Source organism: Harmonia axyridis, chromosome 6, assembly GCF_914767665.1.
Source record: "Harmonia axyridis chromosome 6, icHarAxyr1.1, whole genome shotgun sequence".
NCBI classification, from domain to species: domain Eukaryota; kingdom Metazoa; phylum Arthropoda; class Insecta; order Coleoptera; family Coccinellidae; genus Harmonia; species Harmonia axyridis.
Genome location: NC_059506.1, coordinates 7330912 through 7357655, shown reverse-complemented (window position 1 = coordinate 7357655; position 26744 = coordinate 7330912). Strand labels below are relative to the sequence as shown.

Here is a 26744-nt window from a genome sequence, read left to right as displayed (position 1 = left end):
ACAGCTGATTTTTGAACGCTTCTGGTGTTTGGGTTTCGATTGAAACAATTTTGAGACGTAGGTATTCCATTAACCCAAAAGCATATGCGACTGCGATTGAAATGAGCCAATGAGCACGTGGATTGGAACTAATATGCTTAGAACTTAGAATCCCTGATGTGTGTACTGATTCGATTTTGTTTCAGACTTTTTGAGATATCCACCTGTTGCTTTGGGGTTCTGCTCCACCAGAGTTCTGTAAGGTGGCGCTCTTCAGAAATTTTCGAATTCCCGCTATCTGCATGGCGTCGTTTAAAAATGTAATACTGATTTTGGGCTTTACAAACTTTCACAATAGATTACAATTCAGTTCCTATCGAATTTTTAATGAAATGAATGAAATATGATAACAGAGTATAGAAGATTGCTACGAGCATAGAATATAAAATATTATTGTTCTCTACTCAAAGGTCACGAGAATCTAGAGAAATGTCAAATATAAAAGACGCCATCTGAAACAAACGCAATCCCTCGAAATCAAGTAGGCATAGATCTGAAAAATCTCCCGTTTTGTCTGAAAGATTTACAGGTATAAGTAGACACACCAGGTTTTCTATGCTTCTTAATTGGAACTATTAATGGAAGTCTGTATTGTTAACACATGAGTCGAGATATGGACGATTTTCGGGTATGAATGGACCCATCCTATGGTGCCCGGAAATTGCAGATCGGTTCATCCGTTCAAAGGTGGTACACTTACTGTTTGGGGAGACATTTATTTCAACGAACGTAGAGAATTGTTTTTACCTGGTGCTAGCATTTATGCGCAGATTTACTTGGAGCAACTCATTGACAATATCATTCCTTTGTTTCATGCTGCTATTGGACCAAATTCCTTATTTTTGGATGATAATGTGCAACCCCATCGTGAGAGAATTGTCGATGAATCTCTGGAAATCCATGGTATACCGCATTTGGTCTTGCCTCTCGGTCGCCAGACACCAATCCCATTGAACACACTTGGAATCAGCTGCAAAGAGTTTTAGATTCTCACCAATCACCGCCTCATACGCTTCAAGAACTCTGACGTCTTTTAATACAACTCCGGAGAGAAATTGATCAAGGCTACTTCAACAATCTAATCGAAAGTATGTAAAGGCATTGTCGAGCTATTTATTGAACTTCATTTTTTCAATTCTTTCAGTTAACTGATTTTGTACTACAGAAATCAAAAATAAATTTTAAACTGAAACTATGAAACTAATAAAGTTAAGTAAGTAAACATTCTTCGTTTTGTCAAGATTCATCTTAAGTCCTATTTCCTTTGACTTTTCATTCAGGTCGTGTAGCATCGATTTAAATTCATGGATGTTGGTGCTTATCAGTACTATGTCGTCCGCAAATCTCAAATGATTGAGATAAGCCCCATCGATTTTCAGTCCTTTCCGATCCCAAGCTAGCTTTTTTATCACATTTTCCAAGGCTACAGTGAAAAGTTTAGGTGGGATGGTATCACTTTGTCTAACAACTCTACCTATCCATAGTCAGGAAGATATCACTATTGATAACATGAGCATAGAAAAGGTAGAACAATATGTATATTTGAAGAATATGATAAGAAATGGAAAAGAAAAGAAAATATTGGAAATTGGGAGAAGAATATGCTTAGCATGGGCAGCCTTCGGCAAACTGAGTTTCATCTTCAAGGAGAAAAATATTCCTACACACTTAAAACGCAAAACCTTCGACAGCTGTCTATTATCAGTGGCAACTTATGGTCTAGAAACTATAACAATAACGAAAAAAGTGGCAGAACAATTGAGAGTAACTCAAAGGGAAAGGATTATGCTGGGTATAAGCATGAGGGACAGAATTCCGAACATCGAAATACGAAAAAAAAACCAGGGTAACTGACATCATGAGTAGAATAGCGAAACTTAAGTGGCAGTGGGTGGCACATGTTACAAAGCAGAGTGTGGAGAGATGGTCACACAAAGTGACGTTTTGGAGACCTCGAGAGACGAAAAGTAGCATAGGAAGTCCGAGAAAAACATGGATAGACGATATAGTCGATTTAGCCGGCAAGCAATGAATGAGAACAGCAAAAGACAGAGAAGCATGGAAAAAGCTGGAAGAGACCTATATCCGACACTGGATGAAAGAAGGCTGAAGAAGAAGAAGGAAACATTTAGATCTGGTGAAAAAGAGATTATAGAAATGAGCGGCATATTAAAAAAACAAGCTCCATCAGTATTAACAGACAATAATAACAAGATTGATGAAGATGAAATAAAGGAAGAATGGAAAAAATACATTTCAGAACTCTTTGCTGATAACAGAGACAATTGCGGAGAATTGCTAGAGTATTGTCTCGACGGACCGGAGATATTGCAATCAGAAGTGGAACATGCGATACGAGCAACTAAAAATCGCAAAGCTGTTGGACCAGATGAAATACCTGCGGAATTGTTGAAATTCATCGACGAAGATAACATCAACATATTATATTAGGTCAACATTTGTCACTATCCCGAAAAGCCTCAAGGCAAGAAAATGTTCCGATTACAGATTGGTAAGCCTCAAAATTTTCCTCAGAGTACTATATAGCAGAATCAGGCTGAAATGTGAAGAAGATCTTGAAGAATCCCAGTTCGGATTCAGGAACGTACTATAGGGACTAGAGAAGTGCTCTTCGCGCTGAACTACAAAAGTGCCGAGACCAAACAAAGATGTTTTTGTGTGCTTCATGGACTTCGAAAAGGCATTTGATAAAGTACAACATGTTCAGATGATTAAAATACTGAGGAGCAAAGGCATTGATGGCAAAGATATACGTAACATAAAGAACTTGTATTGGAATCAGACAGCAAATATCAAAATTAGAAATAATAATCTCACCAAAGGAATATGTATACAACGAGGTGTGAGACAGGGTTGTATTTTATCCCCAACTTTATTCAACGTATATTCGGACAGATTGTTTAAAGAAGCATTGCAAGGCCAACCATATGGAATAAAAATTAACGGGGAAACGATCAATGTTCTTAGATATGCGGATGATACAGTAATTTTGTCGGACTGCCTAGAGGATCTCCAGATCATGCTCGATCGAATCCATGAAGTGGGAGAAGAAATGGTGATCAAAATAAATGCAAAAAAGACCAAATTTTTAGTATGTAGCCGTAACCCATATCCGGATGATTCACTCAAATTGAACCGAAAGTGAACCAATTCCTTTATTTGGGGTCTATAATAACAGTCCAGCTGGATCCGGATATGGAGATTAAACGTAGAATAGCAATGGTCAAGACCACTTTTGCAAAAATGAAGACCTTTTTATGTAATGACCACCTTAACCTGGACTTGAGGCAGAGAATGGTCAAGTGCTATGTTTGGCCGGTGCTTTTATATGGTATCGAAACATGGACCTTCAAGTTGTCAACATTGAACTGCATTGAAGCATTCGAAATGTGGATACACAGACGTATGCTCAAAATTCCTTGGACAGCACACAAAACAAATGAAGAAGTGTTAAGAAGAGCTAACAAGAATAGAGAATTGCTTAATGTCATCAAGCGTAGGAAGATATCCTATCTGGGCAATGTGATGAGGGGAAGTCGCTATCGAATTCTGCAATTGATAATCAGCGGCAAAATAGAAGGAAAGAGGGGTGTAAGAAGAAGGCAAGCCTCCTGGCTCGGAAATATCCAAGAATGGACCGGAATAAGAAATGCAGGTCAACTTTTGCATATTTCAGAGGATCGAGAACCATTCTCAATGGTGATCGTCAACATTGGACAAAACTGACAGGGCACATGAAGAAGAAGAAGAAAAAAATATGAAAACCCTTGAAACAGTCTCAAAATGTCTGAACTTCCTCAACTTGTGTGGAGAAGTATATTGCTTCTGAAAACTTCAACAGGGTTGAAACGTTGAAACCATCATTAATAAACTTCGAAAACAAAGACGACAAAGAAACGTGACCAAATAAGCAGAGAGAAAAAGAAAAATATAAATATCGCATGCCAGATATATTGCAGGTTTCCACAATCGATCAGAAGCCCTTTTTTCGAAAAATCCTTGAGGAACAATTGACGATCGAAGTTCAAACGGATTTGCATAATCGATTCAGAGATTACACCCCGAAAAACTAATGAGCTGTATAATTATACATATTCAGGGTCGCGTGTTTTCCAGCTTGCAAACGTTCAGAGGGAGCGTTCAGCGTCGAAACTTCGCTTATACAGGTAATTTGAGATTTTAAACCGTTCGCAACGGACGTGGATGCACTGCTGATTCCGTTGTTCTCTCTACGGACGTCCCAGAATGAAAAGACGCCTTTGTTTTACGGAGGCTGGGGCTGGACCGTTTGCACGAGATCGTCGTTTCCAGTGGCAATTCGCTCCTAAAGTACTCGCCTGAATTCGAACGAAGAGTTGGAAGATGGGTACTTACGTGGAATCAAATTTCAGTTCGAGATGTAGATTATTCTATTGTCCTGGCATCTATGAAATGGGACATTATTAAGGCAGGCGATTACTTCTTGAATGAAAACTGTAATATTTACTCTCTCTGTGTTTGGTTGAAGTATTTCATATATTTTTATGTCAGATAAATTAAGTTGGCAATTGTGCACATGAACCGGATTCCATGATCCGAAGACAGTTCTTCAGAAAGTCATCGTTCTATGGAAAATCAGATAACTACTCCATAATTATTAAGATGTCTAGAATTATTGGTGTGCCTTATTAGTATTGAAAAAGTTTGAGGTGAAACAAGCAAATTTTTGATAGAACCAGGTTTCTTCGATTTCAAAGAGTTTTCCTATACTTCACGTGATTTACGCATTGTTTCGTATGACTCTCATATCTAATTCAGTTGTCGTTTCTGACCATATATGACCACTTCATTATACAGGGTGATTCATCGCGATAGCCTATTAGACGTTTATGGAAAACTAATCATAATTTTGAGCTGAAAATTTGCATGTTGGGGTTGAGCCAATGATCTTTCTCCATAATATTCTTCAGATCTCTTCAACTATCAGTTATACCAGAAGTATACAAACTACTACTTCCCCATTTCAAATGGCACACCCAGTATATTACTGCATCTTTAGATAATTTCTTTTATTGAAATTTCAGCAATAAGCCAAATCTCGGGTATAAACTCAACGGTTCATGAGTTGATGGGATTCTTATGAAAAAAAATGGTGGCGATGAAGACCTTCTTAATTTTCGATTCTGCAAATGCGTAGTTTAAGACTGTTTGCGGTTCGGATAAAGAATGGACAGGGTGTTCATGAAGATCTTGAACTTGGACAATTCAAATTAATGAAAACTCAAGATTTTCAAATTGAAACCTATATTTTTCATTATTTCTGTTGAGATGATTTTGGCGACTCGTACTCGGGTTCTCGGTATGATATTTCCTTCTAAAGAGTTATCCATTTTGAGGTTCCGGAAATAAACGTGAATGAAAAAAATTTTCATTTAGAATATCGATCAAATTTTTATTTCAATATAATGCTTGGATTCTCCGATTATGTGTGGAGTACAACATTATTCAAATGTAGTCCACGTGATCTCTTACAAGACTCGATCCTTGTGAGGTCATTTTGGATGACTCGACAGCACATTTCGGGCAATATCTCACCAATAACTTAACGGATGTTGATTTTCGATAGTCAATAGTCTGGGGATTATTGACATAAACACGATCCTTCACAAAACTCCACAAAAAAAACAAAAGTAATGAATCACAAGATCTTGGTGGCGAGTGTAAATAAAACACCTCGTAACGATGAAAGTCAGGACTTAATATTTTACTCTTCAGGCAGCAGCCTAATGGAAAAATTGTCACCGGTCAATTTTTCTGAATTTTTCGTATTTTGTAGAATATAACCTCCTGAACAAGAAATATTTGAAACGGTAATTTTCCAGAAACGCCATGTAACTCGAGAACGAACCAAGATATCTATAATCTGCTGTCTGATATCTCATTATTTCGACAAGAGATCGGGGATCTTGGAAGTCTTATAACACTTCAGATGCTATTAATGATGATCGAATTATTATTATTGTACAATGAAGAAATAACAATAACTAAACGCCAACTGTCTCTTACCGGTACTCTTTATGAGATTTTCATTGTATATAACTTTTTCACAACTTTTGCAATAACGATCGCCCCTCTTATAGTATATAACATTACTAGCAAGGTAAGAGGGTTTTTACTGGCGAATGGAGGATATAATTGACGAGCCGCAGGCGAGTCAGTTACCTCCTTGAGCCAGTAAAACCCGTTATCTTGAGTGTATTGTTTTATATTTTATTTGTTTCTCATTTGTAAAAAGGTTAGATAAATTCCAAAAAAATCTCAATAATTTGTCTCAAATGTCGTAAGCTATCATAGACAAGTCTATGTAAGCTATGGAAGCGTTGCCATGAACATGTCTGTTTATTTTTCTTTACATTTGTTTTGGCGAAAGAGAGAATGAATGTACCAAAAGAAATTATTGAGGCAGCCAGTAGTGTAGCTTTAAGTTTATTACCTGCAAAATCAGCTTCAAGGTACGAGCGAGAATACGACGACTTCAAAAAGTGGCAAAACAAAAATAGTGTGATTGGGGTAACTGAAGATGTTTGTTGGTCTACTTGAATCAACTATCAGCTAGATTCAGCCCTAATACTTTATGGGCAAAATGGTCTAGGCTGAAAAGCTGTTTGGAAATGAAAGAAAATGCCCCTGTTCGCAGGTTTGTTTTCCTTAGAAAATTTATTGAAAAATATGACGTTTAGTTGTCATTTGCAGATTTCAAAAGGTAATAGCGTTTCTGAAACGAAAAAATGAGCGTTATACGCCAAAAAAGGCCAAGGTATTAAGTAAAGAAGAGGCTGAACAATTTCTTTTACATGCTCCTGGGTTAATCTTTACTTTAACGCCCCCTCCCCAATTTTGATAATATTTCGTATAGTGATTCGTTATGATGTTTTCATGCTATATTTCCAATAAGAGCACTGGCAAATGAATAGTTCTCGAGATAATCGATGAAGAAAATTGCTATTTCTAACACTTACTTAATACGGGCCTGATAATTTCTTTTTATGTTTCTATGAATATCTATGTTCATATTTTTCTCCATCAAATTAGCACATAATACACATTCTAATTCAATAAATTCCAACGGTTTCAACACATTTTCACAAGAGAATCACCTTTAAATTAACAAAAAATCATCCCTCTTAAGATATTTTTTTCTCGGATAGTTTCGGCGACTTTATCTTATCAATCGTGGTGAAAGACTTCGATGTTATTTCAGGAAATTCACGAGTCTCGGTACATATCCTTCGTTGTTTTAGGGAATTCTTCAATCCGTTGTCCTGGCTTGACGGATTGAGTATTGGCGCTTATGCAAACAAGTGCCATTTGTCCAAATTGCCTTCGGTTGAAAGGATCCTGCATATTATATCAATGGTGTCTTTCATGGGCGACACTTATGGGAATATATATATATCTTCATTGGAAGCCCTTGAAATGTGAAACCATGACTGTATGTCTTTCAACGTAATTCAAAAAAAATTGGGATTTCAATTTCGGCTTTCATTTTGACATTATAGCTTTTATTGGTTATGGATTGATGTCATGGGCGCCTGCAGGGGGGGGGGCAGGGGGGGCCATTGCCCCCCCTGAGATTTTGATTGTCTCATTTTTCAGCACAACACCCTCAATATTACTTTCTCAATCCAAAGGGCAAAGAAAAAAGGAAAGTAATGGATTCACAACAATTTCCGGGTTTTCAATGGAATTACTATACATATATCCATAATATACTATACACATATCCATAATCGGCAGAGGTATTTTTTGAATTGAAAACTTTTTTAGGCGTGTTGAGCACTCCTTGGGTGAAGAAAAATCGTGGAACCGAACGCAATCCATGCGTGTCAATTTTTTTAAAAATCCATCTTATATGTACTCTCCCATTGTCTAATAGATAAAGGTAAAAAAAAAGTGTTGCAGAAAATAGAAAAAAAAATTTACAGATTATAAAAACAATAGTTTTTTGCGGAACTCACCCACGATATGCCTATACGAGAGAGCAACAAGAAATTTTAGTGATCTTTTGAAATTCAGAGTAGACGCTGGATATAAAATTTAGAGATCCATTTATTCAACGCAGCTGGTTTGAATTTGGACAAACTTGTAACACAAAGTTATGATGGATGCTCAACAATGGCTGGTGAAATTCTCAGGGTTCAAAATATCATAAGAGATAAGTACAAGAAAGCAATTTATTTCCATTGTGCCTCCAATAGGATGAATTTAGTAATAAATGACATCAGTAAAATAACTGAAATTCGTAATAGCATTGGCACCGTTAATGACATTCTAGTCTTTTTTCGAAAGAATACCTCAAGAAGAAATCTGATTCCAAATATTCCTTTGATTTAGGAAACTCGTTGGTCAGCTGAATATATATCTTTGTGAGTTTTCGCTGAAAACTTCAATACTATATTCAAAACTCTCTTTGCTATGAAATCTGGAGAAATTTCAATGAATTCTTCAACAACAAAAAGAGCTGATCAGTTATGGGCTGCAATAAACTCTTTCACTTTTGTGATTTGTTTGACGGTAGCAAGTAAATATTCAAATATATTGAAACCAATAGCAAATATACTACAAGGTGTTTCTATTAATTTTGTAGATTTTCACCGTCATATAAATTTAATTATAGAAATATGTGGAAAAGATCGCTAAGATGATTTATGCTTTGCAGAATTTTTTTCGAGAGCATCATCTATTGCTCAGAGTCTCAATATTGAGATAGGGAAACCACGAATTTGCGGTAGACAAATGTACAGATCTAATTATGAAGCAGATTCAGCTGAAGGTTACTTCAAAAAATCTTTATTCATCCCATTTTTAGATCATTTGATTTCAGAATTAAAAATTACTAGATATTGAATCTTTCGCTCCTAAGGTCGGCAATATGTATGTATGTATAACATTGAAAATTTAGAAAGTGAATTGAACATTTGGAATGAGTATTCATCTAAATCACAAATGGATGAAAACATAAAAATTGAAGATCTTATCGGACAATGTAAATTTTCTCCTGCTGTCAAAGAATGCCTTATTCTTCTCCTTACATTTCCATGTACTACTTGTACTATAGAGCATAGTTTCAGCATTTTGCGCAGAATTAAATTTTAGTTTAAAATAAAATATGCCTACTCTGTTGTATAGCGATCAAGTATTTCGTCTTCAGAATTAATATAGTTTTTATGAGTTGTTTTTTTGCAATTTATGATTTATTTTTGATTATATACTTATTTGTTGTTTTCACAATCTAGAGCAATTCTGTGTTATTTTGAATCATATTTTAGTAGCAAGTTTTAAACTTTATTGTTTGAGTCATTCAGTGTATATTTCAAGATTTATTATTCATTTATTATTTTTATAAACATAGTTTTATCGAGCGTATATGTATTTATTTCTTATTTTTATTTTTTACATACAAACTTTGCGTTGTATATTAGTTCGATATCGATAATACAGGAGATATGCAGTATTCGAATGAATTTCATATAGGGTGTACATCTGTGGCCAATGCAGATCTATGGACAATGAGGATCTATGGTCAATGTAGATCTACCTACAAGGTGTATCTACTGGCAATGCGGATCTATGAGCTACATTGATCTACCTACAATGTAGATCTATGAGCAACATTGATCTACCTACAAGGTAGATCTATGGGCAATGTGGATCTATGGGCTTTATTGATCTACCTTCTAGGTAGATAAGGGCGCGTACTAGTTACTCGTTGATTCTTCTTTATTTATTAGAAATTATAATAATTATTTCATTTCGTTCTCCATATTTTTTATATTTTATCATTTTGTGAATTGTTTCATTGAATGTGACTCGTTTTCAAAAGAGTTACCGTATTATTTTACATCACCCTATGTTGTTGATGTTTTAAAAAAATGTTGAAGTGGAAAACTTCATAATTTTCATTTTGCACAGTCCTCCCTCCACTTATGAATATAAATACATAAATAGAAAGAAACGGAATACTAATATCGTATACGACAATGATGGACGCGTTATCGTTTTTCAATAATTTCCATTTTGCCCCTCCTGAGAAAAATTTCTGCGGGCGCCCATGCTTGATGTTATTCTATGAATATATATAAAAAAAATATATTGAGTTGGCCATCGCTTAATATTATCATTGCCATGGAAACGTTCTTTTGTAAATTGCCATTTTTATAATTGCCAGAAATATATTCACGACAAAACAAGATTTGTGTTTTTGAAGCTATCATGTGAAATGTAAGTAATTTACGAACATTTCTAACTTGAAATATTGTTCTTTCGGAAAAGTTCGCTTGAATTTTTTTTTCAAATCATTTACAGATTACAATGGTTGATCTCCAGCCAGTAGTAAAGAGTTGTGGCTATAACGTCTGCAAAGAGAGTTCTTTCACGAATATTGGGTTTAACCAGATGATTTTGAATAAAGTTGTGGAGCGGCAAGCTTATGGGCTGTTGTCGTGTCACGCTTTTTCCGAAAAATGTCGGTCAAGAGTATCTGCGGATTTTGAAATCTTTTTAGATGCCGTAAAGTGATTTTTATGCCAGAGCATCTTTTGACATAAGGTATTAATTTTTTTTTAGTTTTGCTTAATTTATTTGTTTGGGAAAAAAACTAATTTGCTCGTATAGAATGAATTGTTTTTGAGAATAACGTCATCAAACTCTACATGTTAGATATTTTTAAGGGTAAACGTGCTTAGAAATCACTATTTTCATAACGTTTCTTCAAAAATTCTTACCCATCCAGCACCCCTGTTCAATCCCTATTCCGTACAACAAATCAGCAAAAATACTTGTTTGCTATCATTATTATTGTATTGGTGCTGGTCGGTCAACTGATGTTGTGGGCTTCTTTTATTTTGTTGCTGACTTAAGGTTTAGGAATTATTTTTTGATGGTAATTAATGATTGCGAACTAGTTTTTATGCTGAATTACATTTACTTTAGATTTTTTTTTATTTTTGAATTATTTCGTTTCTGAGAACAACGTCATCAAACTGCAGAATTACAGGTGTGTAGTTATGTAAGGTTAGGTTATGGTTATGTTAGGCTACGTTTAAATCTTTTTGAATAAAAATTGTAGAACTTTGGACGGTGAACTGATGTTGTGGGCTTCTTTTATTTTGTTGCTGACTTAAGGTTTAGGAATTATTTTTTGATGATAATTTATGATTGCGAAATAGTTTTTATGCTGAATTACATTTACTTTGGATTTTTTTTTTTAATTTTTGAATTATTTCTTTTCTGAGAACAACGTCATCAAACTGCAAAATTACAGGTGTGTAGTTATGTAAGGTTAGGTTATGGTTATGTTAGGTTACGTTTAAATCTTTTTCAATGAAAATTGTAGAATTTTTTAAAATTGCAGAATCACAGGTGTGCAGTTATATAAGGTTTGGTTATGGTTATGTTAGGTTATGGTTATGTTAGGTTATGGTTAGTTTAGGTTATCTTTTTCAATGAAAATTGTAGAATTTTTTAAAATTGCAGAATCACAGGTGTGCAGTTATATAAGGTTTGGTTATGGTTATGTTAGGTTATGGTTATGTTAGGTTATGGTTAATTTAGGTTACGTTTAAATATTTTTGAATGCAATTTTTAGAATTTTTTGAATTGTTTTTGAGAATGACGTCATAAAACTTTACATGTTAGATATTTTTAAAAGTAAACGTGCATAGAAATCACCATTTTCATAACATTTTTTTTAAAAATCTTACCCACCTAGCACCCCTGTTCACTCCCTATCCCGTTCAACAATCAGCAAAAATACTTGTTTGCCATCATCGAAAACCATCAATAATCATTGTAAAATGCACATTTTTAATGAAAAATACCAAAAAAGTGAAAAACACGAGGGGGCGTTAAAGTAAAAAATTACCCAACAAGAAGATTCACCATAACCGATGATGGCTGCAGCTTCAAGCCTTGCATGTTATACAGACAATATGTAAATCTTCGGCCTCCTGGAACAGAAAGCCTACGATTTTTTTTGACATACCCACATGGAAAAATCTGTGTTACTGGAAATAACAATTGTACCATGATTTTCAACATATATGACGATAAAACAAAATTTTCTAATATACTACTAACTTGTAAAAATTTTGCAAGTCAACTGTCAGTTTTACAAGTTAGTGACTCGATAAAATAAACTTTCTTGATTAATATTGTATTTTTGGAAACTGACGTTTACAAATGAGAAACAAATAATAGTATATTCTAAAACAAGTTGCAGAATGGGCTCCTATTTCAACACGAATGCGAAATTCGAAAACGAGCGACGAAGGAGCGAGTTTTCGAAAGCAAGAGTGTTGGAATTGCCTTCTGCAACGAGCATTAGACGATATTTTCTCTATTTCAGTAAAGTTTTGTGACATATTGTCGAAATTCAATAAAAAATTCAGATTATATATCCTAGTAACATTTGTATTGTATATTGGCAGTTGGTGTCACTATTACGAACATTGACAGATCACGGAATTTGAATATGAATCGTACGTTCCGAATTTTGGAATAATTTACAATTACACTTCAATATCGTGAGTTATGTCTGACGAAATCGATCCATCACCACCAGAATTTAGAAAAAATAACGAATAATGTTGCAAATCATCTCACTATATCCAAATTATATTGTATTGACAATTATTGACGTTTGTTGAAATTTGATAGGATTGGAAGTCAGTATAGACAACCACAAACCGAAAAATATAACTGAAAACGATGCTGTAATGAGTTCATTACAGCACTGTTTTTAGAACTGTAATGAACTCATTACGATTCTGAAATAGAGAAATATATTAACCTGTGTATCTCAAAAACTGGTCATAGAAATGCCGATACTATTTGACATTATGATAGTGTACTTGAACTAAGAGTAATGAAGAAAAATTGGAAAATTCCAAGGACGTCCTATTCAATTACAGGGTGAATTATGAACTGAATGCGAATTTCATTTTGAATAATGTTTGACTGATCCCGTATCTTAAAATAGTTTTCACTGAAAACTAGTCTGAAATTATCACTTTATGGGTAAGCAATGTTTGTCACGTCAAAGTGTTTCATTCCACAATGTTACTTTAAAGAAATGTCATTTTCCAACTTCGACAACATGTATTTCGAAATTTAGTCATAAGATTGATTTGGCCCAAGGCCTGAGTCTTATCGAACGATACGTTAGTAACCAACTTTTTAATAAACTTTCATAGAGCAATTTTCTAAAAAAAGCTCTGGAGTAATGAATCTTTTTCATTCAATTTAATTGTATTCTAAACATTTCGAAACGTAGTTAAAAGTTTCATATCATTTGAAAATCATTTCTCAGATAAAGACGCGGTTCCAAACTAATCAACAATATTCAACATCGAAGCCAAAAATAACATACTATAATGTTTTATAGGTTAATGTGGTGCCAGTACTGTTTGATCTACTTCTCCAATTTCATTCGAATATCCCATCATGCTACAAATCAGAAATAACCTTATTGAATCATTTTGTATATTCGGAAAGTTTTACTATATGGACGTATTAACGAGCTTGTTTAATGTAGGTATTATAGAATGGGATATATCGTTAATGACCTCTTTTATCGATTAGTTTATTTTTGAATGCACTTTTATCACAGGTAATATCACGTTAATTCGAATATATAAACTGAGGCACATTTGCATTGGGAAATCGAAAATAGGTCGTTTGTTATGTAAACTCGATATTCCTGATCCATAATTCAATGGTTATTAGGTCGACTGAAATTGGATATTGAAAAACAAGATTTGAAAACTCTTTGTAGACTATAGCGAGAAAACCGATTCTATCGAATTGTGTGTTATTTAAAATAACAATTTGGAGCTTCTTGCAACATTTCATGATTTGACAGCGTCATCAGAGCCATAGAAAATTCAAGCGAAAGAAATGAGGAAATCATTGAATTGGAGTACTCTTTAGTCTCGCTACAGACTCAACCATTAGGTCAGTCCGGTGGGATCAGGTAACGACGATCTCCCCGGTCTCGTATGAAATGATATTTAATTCAAACCATGATGGTTGAAGAAATTATTAGAATGTGCATCGATTGACTGGTCAAAGAGCAGAAATAATACGAACTGACCGAGGAAAATTCGGAAGTTCATTACACCGCGACCTCATCATTTATGAGATGCCCCCATCTAGGCTGTTGTAGTCTGAATTTTGCCATCCAGTTTCAGACTTCTAAGGATTTTCAGTATCTCAAATGGCTTCAAGGAGATTACTTCCTCACTTCTACATGTATCTTTGAAGCATTTTTTGCGTTGATTTTGTTGGTTGCGTTCGGTTATTGCCTTCTCTTGAAATTCTTTTTTGTATGTATGTACATCTCTGTAATTTTTTTATGTTTATAGTAAATAAACATTATATTATTATATTATTATTATATCTACCTATACTACAGAAATGCTCTGGACCAATTGAAGAAGTTTGTGCTTTTTTCTGGCAAGAGTTGTTGGTTGATTGGAAAAGTTGGGACTTTTTTCATTTTCGTCAATATTAGATCACCCTGTACGTGAACATTATGATTGTTTTTCGTTTTCGTAACCACAGAGAACAGTCATACAGGGTGATCAATAAACATTTCCTTATGAGTGAAATTTCATAATCAAATGAATAAAAATGATGTTGAATATTTATGTTAAAATAGAATGATTTATTCAAAATTGAAATATTTTCCATAACAGAAAATATTTTTGACAATACATTATCCGTACAGTTGTCCAAAGTATAGAGCCGCGCCAGTTGCTATGGAACTCAGCCAATTTGAAATATTGTAATATAAAATATGTAACATATTGAATTGTAGAGTGGTTAGTATTTCTGTGTGCTAAGTGCGTTCAGGTTATGTACATCTTCCTTATGTAAAACCTCATTTTTTGAAGCTGATGTAAAAAACACATAGGCGTACAACTTTGCTTCCGCCGTTTTTTCCCGAAATTAGAGTCTTAATTTTAAAATACTGGTTTCACAGGGTGCGGTAGAGCCGATTGACGAGTTTTGACAGGTCATTGCTGGTGATTTGGTGGGACAGGTAGGTGCGTAAGGGGTCTTTGTGTTCCTTAGAGTCAGTCATTTTTAGTCAGGACCATGGTTTGGATCGGAGTGCATCTCCCCAAGAGCAACTTTTTTTAGTCGTGATGCAGCACATTTTCATCTTTCTGGAACAGTTACCTAATGAGCAAAATTTCCGGTACTAGGCTGCATGTAATTCTCTTCAACTCCATAAAAGTCCACTTCACTTAACTTAAGTCACAGTCTGGGGTGCTGTGTCTCAATTTGGAGTGATAGGCCCTCAGAGGAAAGAAAAGATAGAGGTGCCTTATAGCATTTGTTGACATCGCTATAACATTTTTGTTTACAAACAATTATAATGTACTGCGTTGCCATTCTGAGGAATAAGTAATCTTTTCTCCGTTCTGTGGCATAGATGTTTTGCGAATATTCTGAGGATTTGGCAACACGGTTCTGTTGTTGTTATTGCACGTGTCAACTAGAGGTGCGTTAAGGGTTAACTGTTCATTTTAATTTCACGTTTGTAATCGGCGTTATTTCATACAAGTTTGTGAATTTTAAGTTACATATTGTTAATTTTAATCATGGTAGATACTCGAAATACATGTATAGTGTGTGAAACATCGGAAATGAAAACCTAACCTATCATAGGTGAGTTCACGTTTTGAGTCCATAGGCGTAGAATATATCTCGTCTATGGCGTAGTATTTGTGAGATATCGAAAACTTAATCCAATGCTAACATTTGTAGGTTTCCCTCAAATAGAGAATTTAGCAAAATATGGTGCCACGTATTAATATTGCAAATGAACAATTTGCCGAAATATGCATATGTTTGTTCCAAACATTTCAGCACCGAAAACTTAATAAGAGGCAGTAAGAGAACCATTGACTACGCCACTGAAATGTTTACCGCCCCTCTAGTTGTCAATTTTGCAAGTTTGTTGTTGTTCTATCTCACTTTATCATCATGCTGTTGCAATTGATTACAATACAACGCTATTTACTTCTAAGGGCACCTCTATCTTTTCTTTCCTCTGAGGATAGGCCCTTATTTTTTCGAGGAGGAAAATATCACCGTTACAGTAGCTTCCCAGCATTATGTGTCAATGTTGGAAAACTTCATGCAGCCTGAATTGGAAGAACTTGCTGAAGAACACGATCTGGGTGACATCTGGTTGCAGCAGGATTGCGCTAAAGCCCACACAGCTCTAACTTCATTAGCTGTTTTGAGAAAGATGCTCCTAGGGAGACTGGTCTCACTGAGAGGGGACGTGAGTTGGCCACCACGCTCACCAGCTTTGGGTATCTGCGACTTCTTCCTTTGAGGACACCTTAAAGATAAGGTCTTCAAACATCGTTAACACACCCTGGCAGAACCGAAGAAATCCGTTCTAAACCCCTCGAAATATGCCGAAAAACGGTCGAAAACTTCAAAAATCCACTAATCATAATAATAATAATCATTATTATTGATCCTGTGAGACATATAACAATGTATAGGACAAGTCAACACAATTTCAACGGCTCTATCAAACAACTATCACTCAAGAATTACAGTAGTAAGATTTCTACATCAGTGTGTTGATGCCGACGGCCGCCATCTTAGTGATATCGTTTTTAAAACTTGAACAGAAAACTATATTTCCTACTGCTTCGAATGAATAAAACCGTTTTTTTCTAACTTTCACCATTTTTCTTCAATAGCCCTCGTCAGTCGGCTCTGCTGCACCCTTTACATTTATGATTCAAAGCATTGTCCATCGCTGGCCAATACTTCCTTCCATCATTCGAGCAGCGTACCAATCCCTCGTTGAAAAAACTGGAGATCTTTCGAAGCGATCCACGAATCGATGCAATTTTGTACTTCTTTATAAGACCGGAAGTGCTGGTCAGCCAGTCCGTGTGCCTTTGATCGAAACAAGTGATAGTCCGAAGAAGCAACGTCTGAAGTACACGGCGGGTGGGGAAGGACTTCCCATTTCAACTTTTCCAAGTATGTCTTTACCACTTTCGCAACATGGGGTCGAGCATTGTCATGCTGTGAAATCACTTTATCACGTCTCTCGTTGTATTGTTGTCGTTTGTCTTTCAATGCTAGGCTCAAATGCACTAATTGCGTTCGATAGCGATCACCTGTGTTTAAGTCGGTTTTAACAACTCATAATACACTACGCCGAGCTGGTCCCACCAAATTGTGAGCATGACCTTGGAACAATGATTTTCTGCTCTTGGGATTATCGAAATGAACCTTGGTCTCCAGTCACAATACGATGCAGAAATCCGTTTCGTATTTGCCTTGCAAGCAGCTGTTCACAAGCAAACAAACGTCGTTCAACATTTCTCGGCTTCAACTCGTACAGCACCCAATTTTCTTGTTTATGAATCATTCCCATGACTTGCAGGCGTTTTGAAATGACTTGTTGGGTCACTTGCAATGATCCTGTCAATTCTTGTTGCGTTTGATCAAGTAATGCCTCCAATTTTGCATCTTCGAAAACCTCTCTTCCAACGACATGCTGGTTTTCGTCCTCAAAATCACCGTTCTCGAAGCTTTGAAACCACTCTCGGTACGTTCTTCCACTAATAGCGGCCTCAAGTTTAATCGAGAATAACTTTATAATGCAGACACAAATCTACTAATATTTCGATGGCGTTATGTTTACAAATATCTGAGCTTATTGTATGACATCTTCGATCTATTTATTTCGACTACCATTTACCGCTAAAGCCATCGATTGCAAAACAGCGGAGGTAAAGTTAATAATAATAATAATAATTAATTAACTTTCATTTTGAAAATTTCAGAAAAGCCGACCCCTTTCGCACGATAGTTCAGTAAAAGGCAAAATTGATATTGATACCCTGTATTAACAAGCCTATCCGATATAGCTCATAAAATAGAATCGATCATTTATGATGTCCATCAATGATAAATTTGTCTTTCAAAGCACTATTACCCCGAACAAACGAAACATGAATATAAATATCTAAATCGACGCTCATTTGTAATGCTGAATTGAATTCATGTAGTTTATTAAATTGACTGAATGTTTCCTAATTAGAATGGGGTCGACAGAAAAATTATGTGATTAACTCTCATATCAACAGGCCATTAATAATCTCTCACATTAACTTGCCGGTAGAGGGAGCATCATGAAATATGATCATCATAAATAGAACATTAAATAACAATTTACGTGGATCATCGAACTAATTGAAATTCAGAATCGATTCAATTGAAATATCGTTGATGTATTTTGGAATCTGAATCCTAGTTTTCTATAACCCGTTCTAGGGTTTACATATAATGGATTTCGACCTAGGTTGAATTGAATATTAATATTTGAAAATTTGAAAAGCACTAATTAGAAGTCAGGATCTTTTTAGCGTTCGTTGATTCATGCGCCCTTGGAGACTAAAGAAACCTATCTATATAAATACACTATTGAAATAAATTAAAGGATCAAAATAAAATTCGAAATTATTAACGGTTTTTCAAATGGCTGTATTTTCGATAACAATGGTCGTATCTCGATTTGAAAAAACTTTTTGAAGCTTGAAGTTTATAGTTTAGAGATCTCATGATGAAAAATTTTTCAAGCAACGTGAACCGCTCAATCCTAATGAATAGAGTATCTAAAATTTCTGCGAAATTTTTTCAGTTTTTATTTTTGGCATACAGACTTGGAATTTTTTTTTCCAACTCAACCTTTATATGGATGAGATAATTTATTCATTCAGCATCAATACTCTTTTTTCAAAATTTCGATGCGAGCACTTCTATCTCAAATATCGAACTTTGAATTGAAAAGGACCTTTAACCATCAATATCTCACCAATCAATGATTGCACAAAAAATTTAAGGGATGTCTTGAAATCTTGAATGAATTCTCTACAGTAGCGATTGGATTCTCGAAAAGAGTTTCTTTTCATTCTCTACATTAATTTGAAAAGTTCAAAGCCCTTTTTAAGGGCTTTCGGAGGCTTTTTGGATAAAAGAGCGCTGAATTGAAAATATCGAAAAAACCATCAATGTTAAGTATGCGTTTTTAGTCCAATATCACCACAAAAATCCCAGAGAATTTCAATTCAATCCATGTAGCGGTTTTTTGTTTCATTCGATCGAATTTTCAAAAATTCAACACGAAATGTTTAGAATTATATTTCTTAATATACTCGTATCTGAAAACTTCAACCCCATTGGTTAATATACAAACCAGCATAATTAGGGTATCAGACAAAATCTCAACGAACGTTTATTTTTTTTTTATTTATTTATCAAGAATCAAATATTTTCCTCAATTACCTTTCAATAGTTTTTTAGGGCGAACATAAAAAGTGAAAAGTAAACTTACGTTCAGAACACCCTGTGTAGTGAGGAATGTTCTCGAAAAGAAGTTGTCCCATATTTTCCGATCATTTCTATTATCATTAATTGCGATATCTTTATTTTTTATTTGAGTGAAATTACAGCACTTTATATGGTACAGTTGTTGAACGAGAAATTCATATTTTGAATTTCAAAGCCCTTAAAGTTAATTTCGATTGATATACTAAACCCGAAGTACACATAAATAACATGGAAAAGTTTATTGTATTGATGAATTGAATCATCATTTTTCAACTGGTGAACAGAGACATTAATACCTACAATGAAAAGTCATTCGTCATATTGATGAATTCTTTTCATTGAATCAAGGAACACTTTCCAATAAACCAATGAAATGTTCCTCATCTCAATGTTCGGTTCATTATTAGATCGGTTGTTCGAAGCAGTTGAGAAGGAATACCACCACGTGGCTGTTCAGTTCAAAAACTATTATAGATTTTTCCTCTTACAACCACCGATTTTTATGGGATTTTCATATGAATAACAATAATCTACATTGTAGAATGACAATAATTTCAATTTGCGAATGAAAAACAAACAAAAAATGTTAGTAACTTTTCGTTTTCCTTGAAAAAATTGATGATATATTCAACGTACAAAGCACTGTAATATTTTCGAAATTTTCGTGAATAAACCTACAAAAAATCATAAGAAAAGAAGCAAAACTATAATTTTGTGGAGAAAATAATCTACTGTCGTACAGTGCCGCCCTCTACTTATACGCTTCGTAAAGAGGTAGAAGATAAAGTGGATGTACAACTTCATATACCGTACAAAGGACCGCCAGAGAGGAAATGGATGGGTATATCTAATGTTTGACGGATGTGCGGAAAGCCATGTAATGGTTATCCCTCTTAATGTAGGTCTTTATATATCTGAGCAAAAAAGTTCTTTCATTCAATGAACCGAAAACAACGAAACAACGAAGACTCACCAACAACTTCAGAATCTTCAGCTCAAATTCCGTCTGTGCACATAACTCAATAAACTCACCGTTACAACATAGCTCAATCCATCCCAAGTCATCCTAGCCACAGATTCCTTCCTCCTAAGGGTAACATTTCTGGAAACTTCATCCCCGTCTGGTACGTCACTGGGCCCTGGCAAAACATCAGGTCTTTCTGCTATAAGTTGGCCGGAAGTGGCTGTCGTTCGTGTTGGTAATTCCGATACTGTTCGCCTGTGGGCGCGTAGTGTTGAAGCGCGATATTCTTCTTTCAGCGGTCCGTAGGCTCTGAAAAGTAAGACTCACCATGAACTACTGCTAATTTTTGGATCGGTGAGAACATAGGAGTATCTTGTCTATGCTTATGAAGGGAGATGATGGGTTTTCCAAAAAAGGTTTCATTTTCATTGTGGAGCATTGACATAGACCTTTCTTTCACGTGGCCTCAAAAAAAGTCTGAAGTTGTTAAATCACAAGATCTCGGTGGCCGACTGTGATCCCCTCTTCGAGAAATAACACAGAATAGTAAACTATTTTTGCAAAATTACGATTATTTCGTTGCTTGTGTGGCACGTAGCGATCTTGTTGAATGTAAACATCGTCCGCATATCTACCAATTTCGGGCACAAAAAAATCATGAATCATAGTACGATAGCTTAATTCATTTACCAGTAGCACCAGCCTTATTTAAATAAGGTCCAATCATACCACCTGTCCAACAAGTGACTAGTTAAGGATGGATATGCTTGGATTTTCCGTTTCCCAACTGTGAAAATTCTGCTTATTAACTTAGCCTCCGAAATGAAAATGGGTCTCATCACTGAAGATGATTTTTCAATGAAAATATGGATCATTTTGATGCATTTCAAGGGCCAAACCAGTGAATATATGACGTTGCTGGTGATCGACCGGTTTGTGCTAACTCACTTTTAAGCCTTGAGACCCAAGTTTTTGGGAAAATTCGGTGTCAAATAGTTTGAGGAAAACCTAATTCCCAAGATCCACGAGGAATCAACAAATCTGGGCTTTGGTAAAACTACGGACCAAAGCAGCAATCTTTTCAGTTCCTTTTGAGCGACGCACATGATTCCGAATCTTCATATCACTAACTTGTCTCAATGGTTCAAATTTTTCTACCATCTCGAAGAGATGATCACAATTGACAACCGAGATCTTGTGATTTAACACCTTCAGAATTTTTCCTTTGGGTCCACACTCGGGTTCACATGAAAGTTTATGTCAATACTCCATAACCAATTTAAGATCTTAGAGATGGAGTTCGTGAAGTAATCGAAAACATAAAACCGCAAGTTAGTGAGAATTGTTCATGGAAAGGATATGGTGCTGCAACTGTAACCGTGATGGCCAACCAACTGATGTAATTTCATTCGTTAATGGAATTCCTTTCTTTTTATTATGAAATAAGCATCCATTGTGATCTTTTTTTTTCATAATAATAAAATGAAACCCTTTCTTGGAAAACTCTTTACTTTTTTTATGGGAAAATGTGAAATCTATCCCAACATTTTGATTCTTAAGGCATACAGAAATTTTCTCAAATTTCTAATAATTATTTATCAAAGTATTTGGGGCTTATTGCACTAAACAAATTCGAAACTTTTCATTTGGCTTTTATCCAATACGCAAGATGAAAAATAATTTTGTTGCACGATTAGATGCGTTGATCAACTATAAGACCTGTTGCTCCTCTCTATTGTCAAAGTTCTTCGTAAAATGTGAAAAATTGCAGAGCATTCTGGTTCAATAAGCCCAGAAGCTGCAGTACAAGGGATGTTGTTCATGAAAAACATACCCATCTTATGAAGTATTTGTAAGAAAATAAAATTGATTGGATTGATCGTTCTCTCCGCATGTGTCGTCGTGATTAGATTGAATTTCATTGCTCCGATAACTAGTTTTCCGCATTCGAATAATAATCGATAGAAATCTTCAAAGATGGGTTTAACTAGAGAAAATTTAGCAGAATTCAAAGGAATCGTTAAAGAGACAGTAGTGGCCGTACTGGATTGCTATTTAGATACCATTACTGGGAAAATAATGCTCAAGATTAAGGACAGAATGGAGGAGGAGTTTAAACGGCTGAATTTTCGATTGCAAGATGATGAGTTTCCTTCTACCGATCGAAATTTGGAAGAACTAAAATCAAGGCTTCACAAGACCGAGTCTAATTTGGAACATTTACAACAGGAAAGTAAAAGAAACAATGTTATTGTTTTTGGAATTCCGGAATCTGATAATTCGGATCTGAAGAAGAAACTTATAGCCATGTGTCAAGATAAAATGGTAAACATTGATGCACGATTTATAAAATCCTGCTACGGTTTAGGAAAAGGAGTCAAAAACAAAACACGTCCGATTATTGTCAAATTTTTAGATGAAGCATATCGTTGTGAATTTTACTCATCAAAAAAACTTTTTGTGGGATCAAAGGTCTTTGTGAAAGAAGATCTAACCAGAAAAAGAATCGATATATTCAAGTATGCCATAGCGAAATTTCCCAAGAATGTGTGGACTGTTGATGGTATAATTAGGGTTAGAACTGAAAAAAGGTGTAATTTCAGTTAATGATAAACAGGACGTAGATTCCTTAGTTTAAATGAGTTGATAATGATTGAATTGAATTGTATTATTATGTTGTATGATGTAGGTGATTTCTATATAGGTTTAGTTCTTATACGCTTATCGGGGTAGTTTCACTGTACAGTGCATCCCATTTTGAGTGAGACTGCCAGGTTTCTAGCTTGTTATTTAAGATAGAGCCTTGCGGTTTTCACGTTCCTGTCCTACTTTTTCGTGAAACTCAAGTTGGTCTAATCAGATTCTGCATAACTGTTTCCGTTCAAGAGATACAGGGCGATTTTGGAAATTGATACTTTTCGGACCCCTCATTTATCTCCGAAGTTATTAGAAATAATGCTGAGGTAAAAACTACATCTGAATCAGAATTCTGCGTAGAATCCAGTGGCGTACTCAATTTTTTTTTTCGGGGTATGGTTTTGAAGATTCAACACAAACCTATATTTTTTTTAATGGAACACCCTATATTTCATTACTTCGTTGAATTCGTTATTTTTTTTCCTTCAAAATGATGTATGATACTTTATAGGTAGAATGGTCAGAAATGTTAAAAAAACACTAAAACATCAAATAATGATGATTTTTTGTTAATGAGCAATGGATTTCTCATATCAAAAAAAAGTTCAATTGGATAATTTTAATTTGTGATTTTCATAAATAGTACAGTAAGCAAACAAAGATAATACAGTCATCACTAACATGAAAAACAAAACGTAGGTACCTACCTAATAGCAACAAATAAATAATACAAAAATTCATAAACATTGCATGATATCTTACAGCTTAAACTATTCAAATTACTGTCCATTTACCTCTAATACATAATTGACAAAACTTTTCAATACGCCTGAGTGTATTTAATATTATAAAAGGGCGGTTTTGTAAATATTGGAAAACTGCCTCTCTTGATGCACGAAGATCTTCGAAACTGTTATGTCTTTTACTGTAGTATATTATATGTATTAGGGAAAATGGACAGCAATCTGAACAGTTTAATCTGTAAGATATTATGCAATGTTTATGAATTTTTTTATTATTCATTTGTTACTATTAGGTAGGTACCTACGTTTTGTTTTTCGTATTAGTGATGAGTGTATTATATTTGTTTGCTTACTCTACTATAAATAAATATCACAAATGAGAATTATCCAATTAATCCTTTTTTTCATATTCCATCCATTGCTCATTAACAAAAAATCATCATTATTTGATGTTTTAGTGTTTTTTTAACATTTCTGACCATCCTACCTATATAATGTCATATATCATTTTGAAGGGAAAAAAATAACGAATTCAACGAAGTAATGATATATAGGGTGTTCCATTAAAAAAAATATAGGTTTGTGCTGAATCTTCGAAACCATACCCCGAAAAAAAAAATTGAGTTCGCCACTGGATTCTACGCAAAATTCTGATTCAGACGTAGTTTTCACCTCAGCATTATTTCTAATAACTTCGGAGATAAAGGAGGGGTCCGAAAAGTATCAATTTCCAAAATCCCCCTGTATCTCTTGAACGGAAACAGTTATACAAAATCTGATTAGACCAACTTGAGTTTCACGAAAAAGTAGGACAGGAACGTGAAAACCGCAAGGCTCTTTCTTAAATAACAAGCGAGAAACCTGGCAGTCTCACCCAAAATGGGATGCACTGTACATACTGCCTACAATTGTCGTAGAGTTTGATTGCGGAATTTTTTTTACTATGTTTTTACTATTTTTGGTATTGTAGTTGTTTAATGGATTGCTTCGAATCAGAATTGGATGACACAGAGAACAAATATTTTAGTGTTGATGATGCTAGAAAGGAGATTGAATTCGATATGTCTATCGAATATGAATATGGTACATTTTAATATACGTAGTATACGAAAAAATTGTGATGATTTGATGTTATACTTAAATGCCTTGGAGTTTGATAAAAAAAATTTATAACCTCCTCTCCCAAGAACTTAAATCAACAACCAATGTAAAAAGTAAAATTTTCAGATATCATCTCCGAATTTATGTAATTGTTAATTCTGATAGATTCGAAGCCATAACATTTTTTGTTTTCTGTTTTTTTTGCATTTCTTAGGCTTGTTATGCCTTTCAATTGGTAATCTACATTTTTGTTGTTTCTCTTTCAACAAATGTATTGATTTTTTGTATAACTGGGGAGAATGTTCATCAGTTGTTGAAGCAGATAATGAGAGCATACAAGCTTGCTTAGGCTGAATATTTCTGCAAGTGAAGTTTTTGTCTGATGTATATTTATATCTATTGATGAATAAATTGAATTGAATTGAATTGAGGGAGAGGAACGAGTTGAAGAAGTTTTGATAGTTGAAGTATTAGTTACCAAGTATAACAGACTCATTTGGGTTTACCAAATACAAATTTATTGATATGTCAATCTCGTCCTTCTTAGTAGTCAACAAATCAGTAATTTCCGCTCTACGATTGATGATGGTTCATTGGAATAAAAAACAAAAACCCTCATCACAATGCCAACGTTTCGACCTTAGAGTAGTTCTTCATTAGGATATACCTGTATATGAGTTCAAAAAGTTGGCATTGCAATGAGGAATTTTGTTCTTTTTTACCAATGAATATTTACCATCATCAGAAGCCATTTAAAAAAAGTCTATTACTTTCGTAATAGACTTCCAGCAATATTGGCATTTTTTCAAGTCGAAGTTGTATAACCTGAATGAGGCTTGTTAGTATGAAATGAAAGAAAGTTCAAAGAAGAACCAGTTATATGGATCTGATGAAGAACTAAAAGTTGGCATTTCAATAAAGAATTTTGTGTTTTCTACCAATGAACCATCATCAGTCCTAGAGCCGAGATATTACTAATTTGTTGACTATTAAGAAGGATGAGAATGACATATCAATCAAATTGAATTTACCTTCAATTCAATCAATATTGTTTTCTCTCATTACAAATTCCTTCTTACTTCCATTATAAGATTAGGTGTGCCCTATTCGCTGTTCAAAATTTTCCCTTTACCAATGAAACACCCGGAATGAAGTTCAAAAGAATTAAATGAAAAAAAGGTTCAAAGAAGAACCAGTCAAATGGATCTAATGAAGATTTATTTTAAGTTCAAAAAGTTGGCATTTCATTAAGGAATTTTGTTTCATTATTACCAATGAACCATCATCAGTCCTAGAGCCCAGATATTACTGATTTGTTGACTACTAAGAAGGACGAGAATGACATATCAATCAAATTGAATTTGGTTAACCCAACGGAGTCTGTTACTTAGTAACTAATACTTCTGCTATCAACAAAACTTCTTCAACTTACCTTCAATGCAATCAATACTGTTTTCTTTTATTACAAATTCTTTCTTACTACCATAATAAGATTAGGTGTGCTCTATTCGCTGTTTGAAATTTTCCCTTTACCAATGAAATACCCTGAATGAAGCACAAAAAAAATAAATGGAAAAAAAGTCCAAAGAAGAAACAGTTAAATGGATCTGATGAAGAATTAATATAAGTTCTAAAAGTTGGCACTTCGTTAAGGAATTTTGTTTCTTTATTACCTATGAATCATCAGCAGTCTTAGAGCCGAGATATTACTAATTTGTTGGCTACTAAGAAGGACGAGAATGACATATCAATCAACTTGAATTTGTTGAACCCAACGGAGTCTGTTACTGAGTAACTAATACTTCTGATATCAAAAAAACTTA

At 34.5% G+C, this 26744-nt stretch overlaps 1 protein-coding gene and 1 long non-coding RNA gene across 4 annotated transcripts in view; one reads left to right on the top strand and one right to left on the bottom strand.

Annotated features, from left to right (window-relative positions):
• The window catches only part of LOC123682716 (inactive rhomboid protein 1), a 267242-nt gene that overhangs the window by 51160 nt on the left and 189338 nt on the right, over positions 1–26744 (bottom strand). For all 3 annotated transcript variants that reach the window (XM_045621474.1, XM_045621475.1, XM_045621476.1), the window contains one exon: positions 20509–20749. In XM_045621474.1, coding sequence (XP_045477430.1) covers positions 20509–20749 — 241 coding nt within the window. The remainder of the gene's footprint in view (positions 1–20508; positions 20750–26744) is intronic.
• Positions 10279–11614, top strand: LOC123682720. Its single transcript, XR_006747859.1, has 3 exons — positions 10279–10320; positions 10405–11128; positions 11380–11614. It is a non-coding gene; the product is annotated as an uncharacterized LOC123682720 (long non-coding RNA).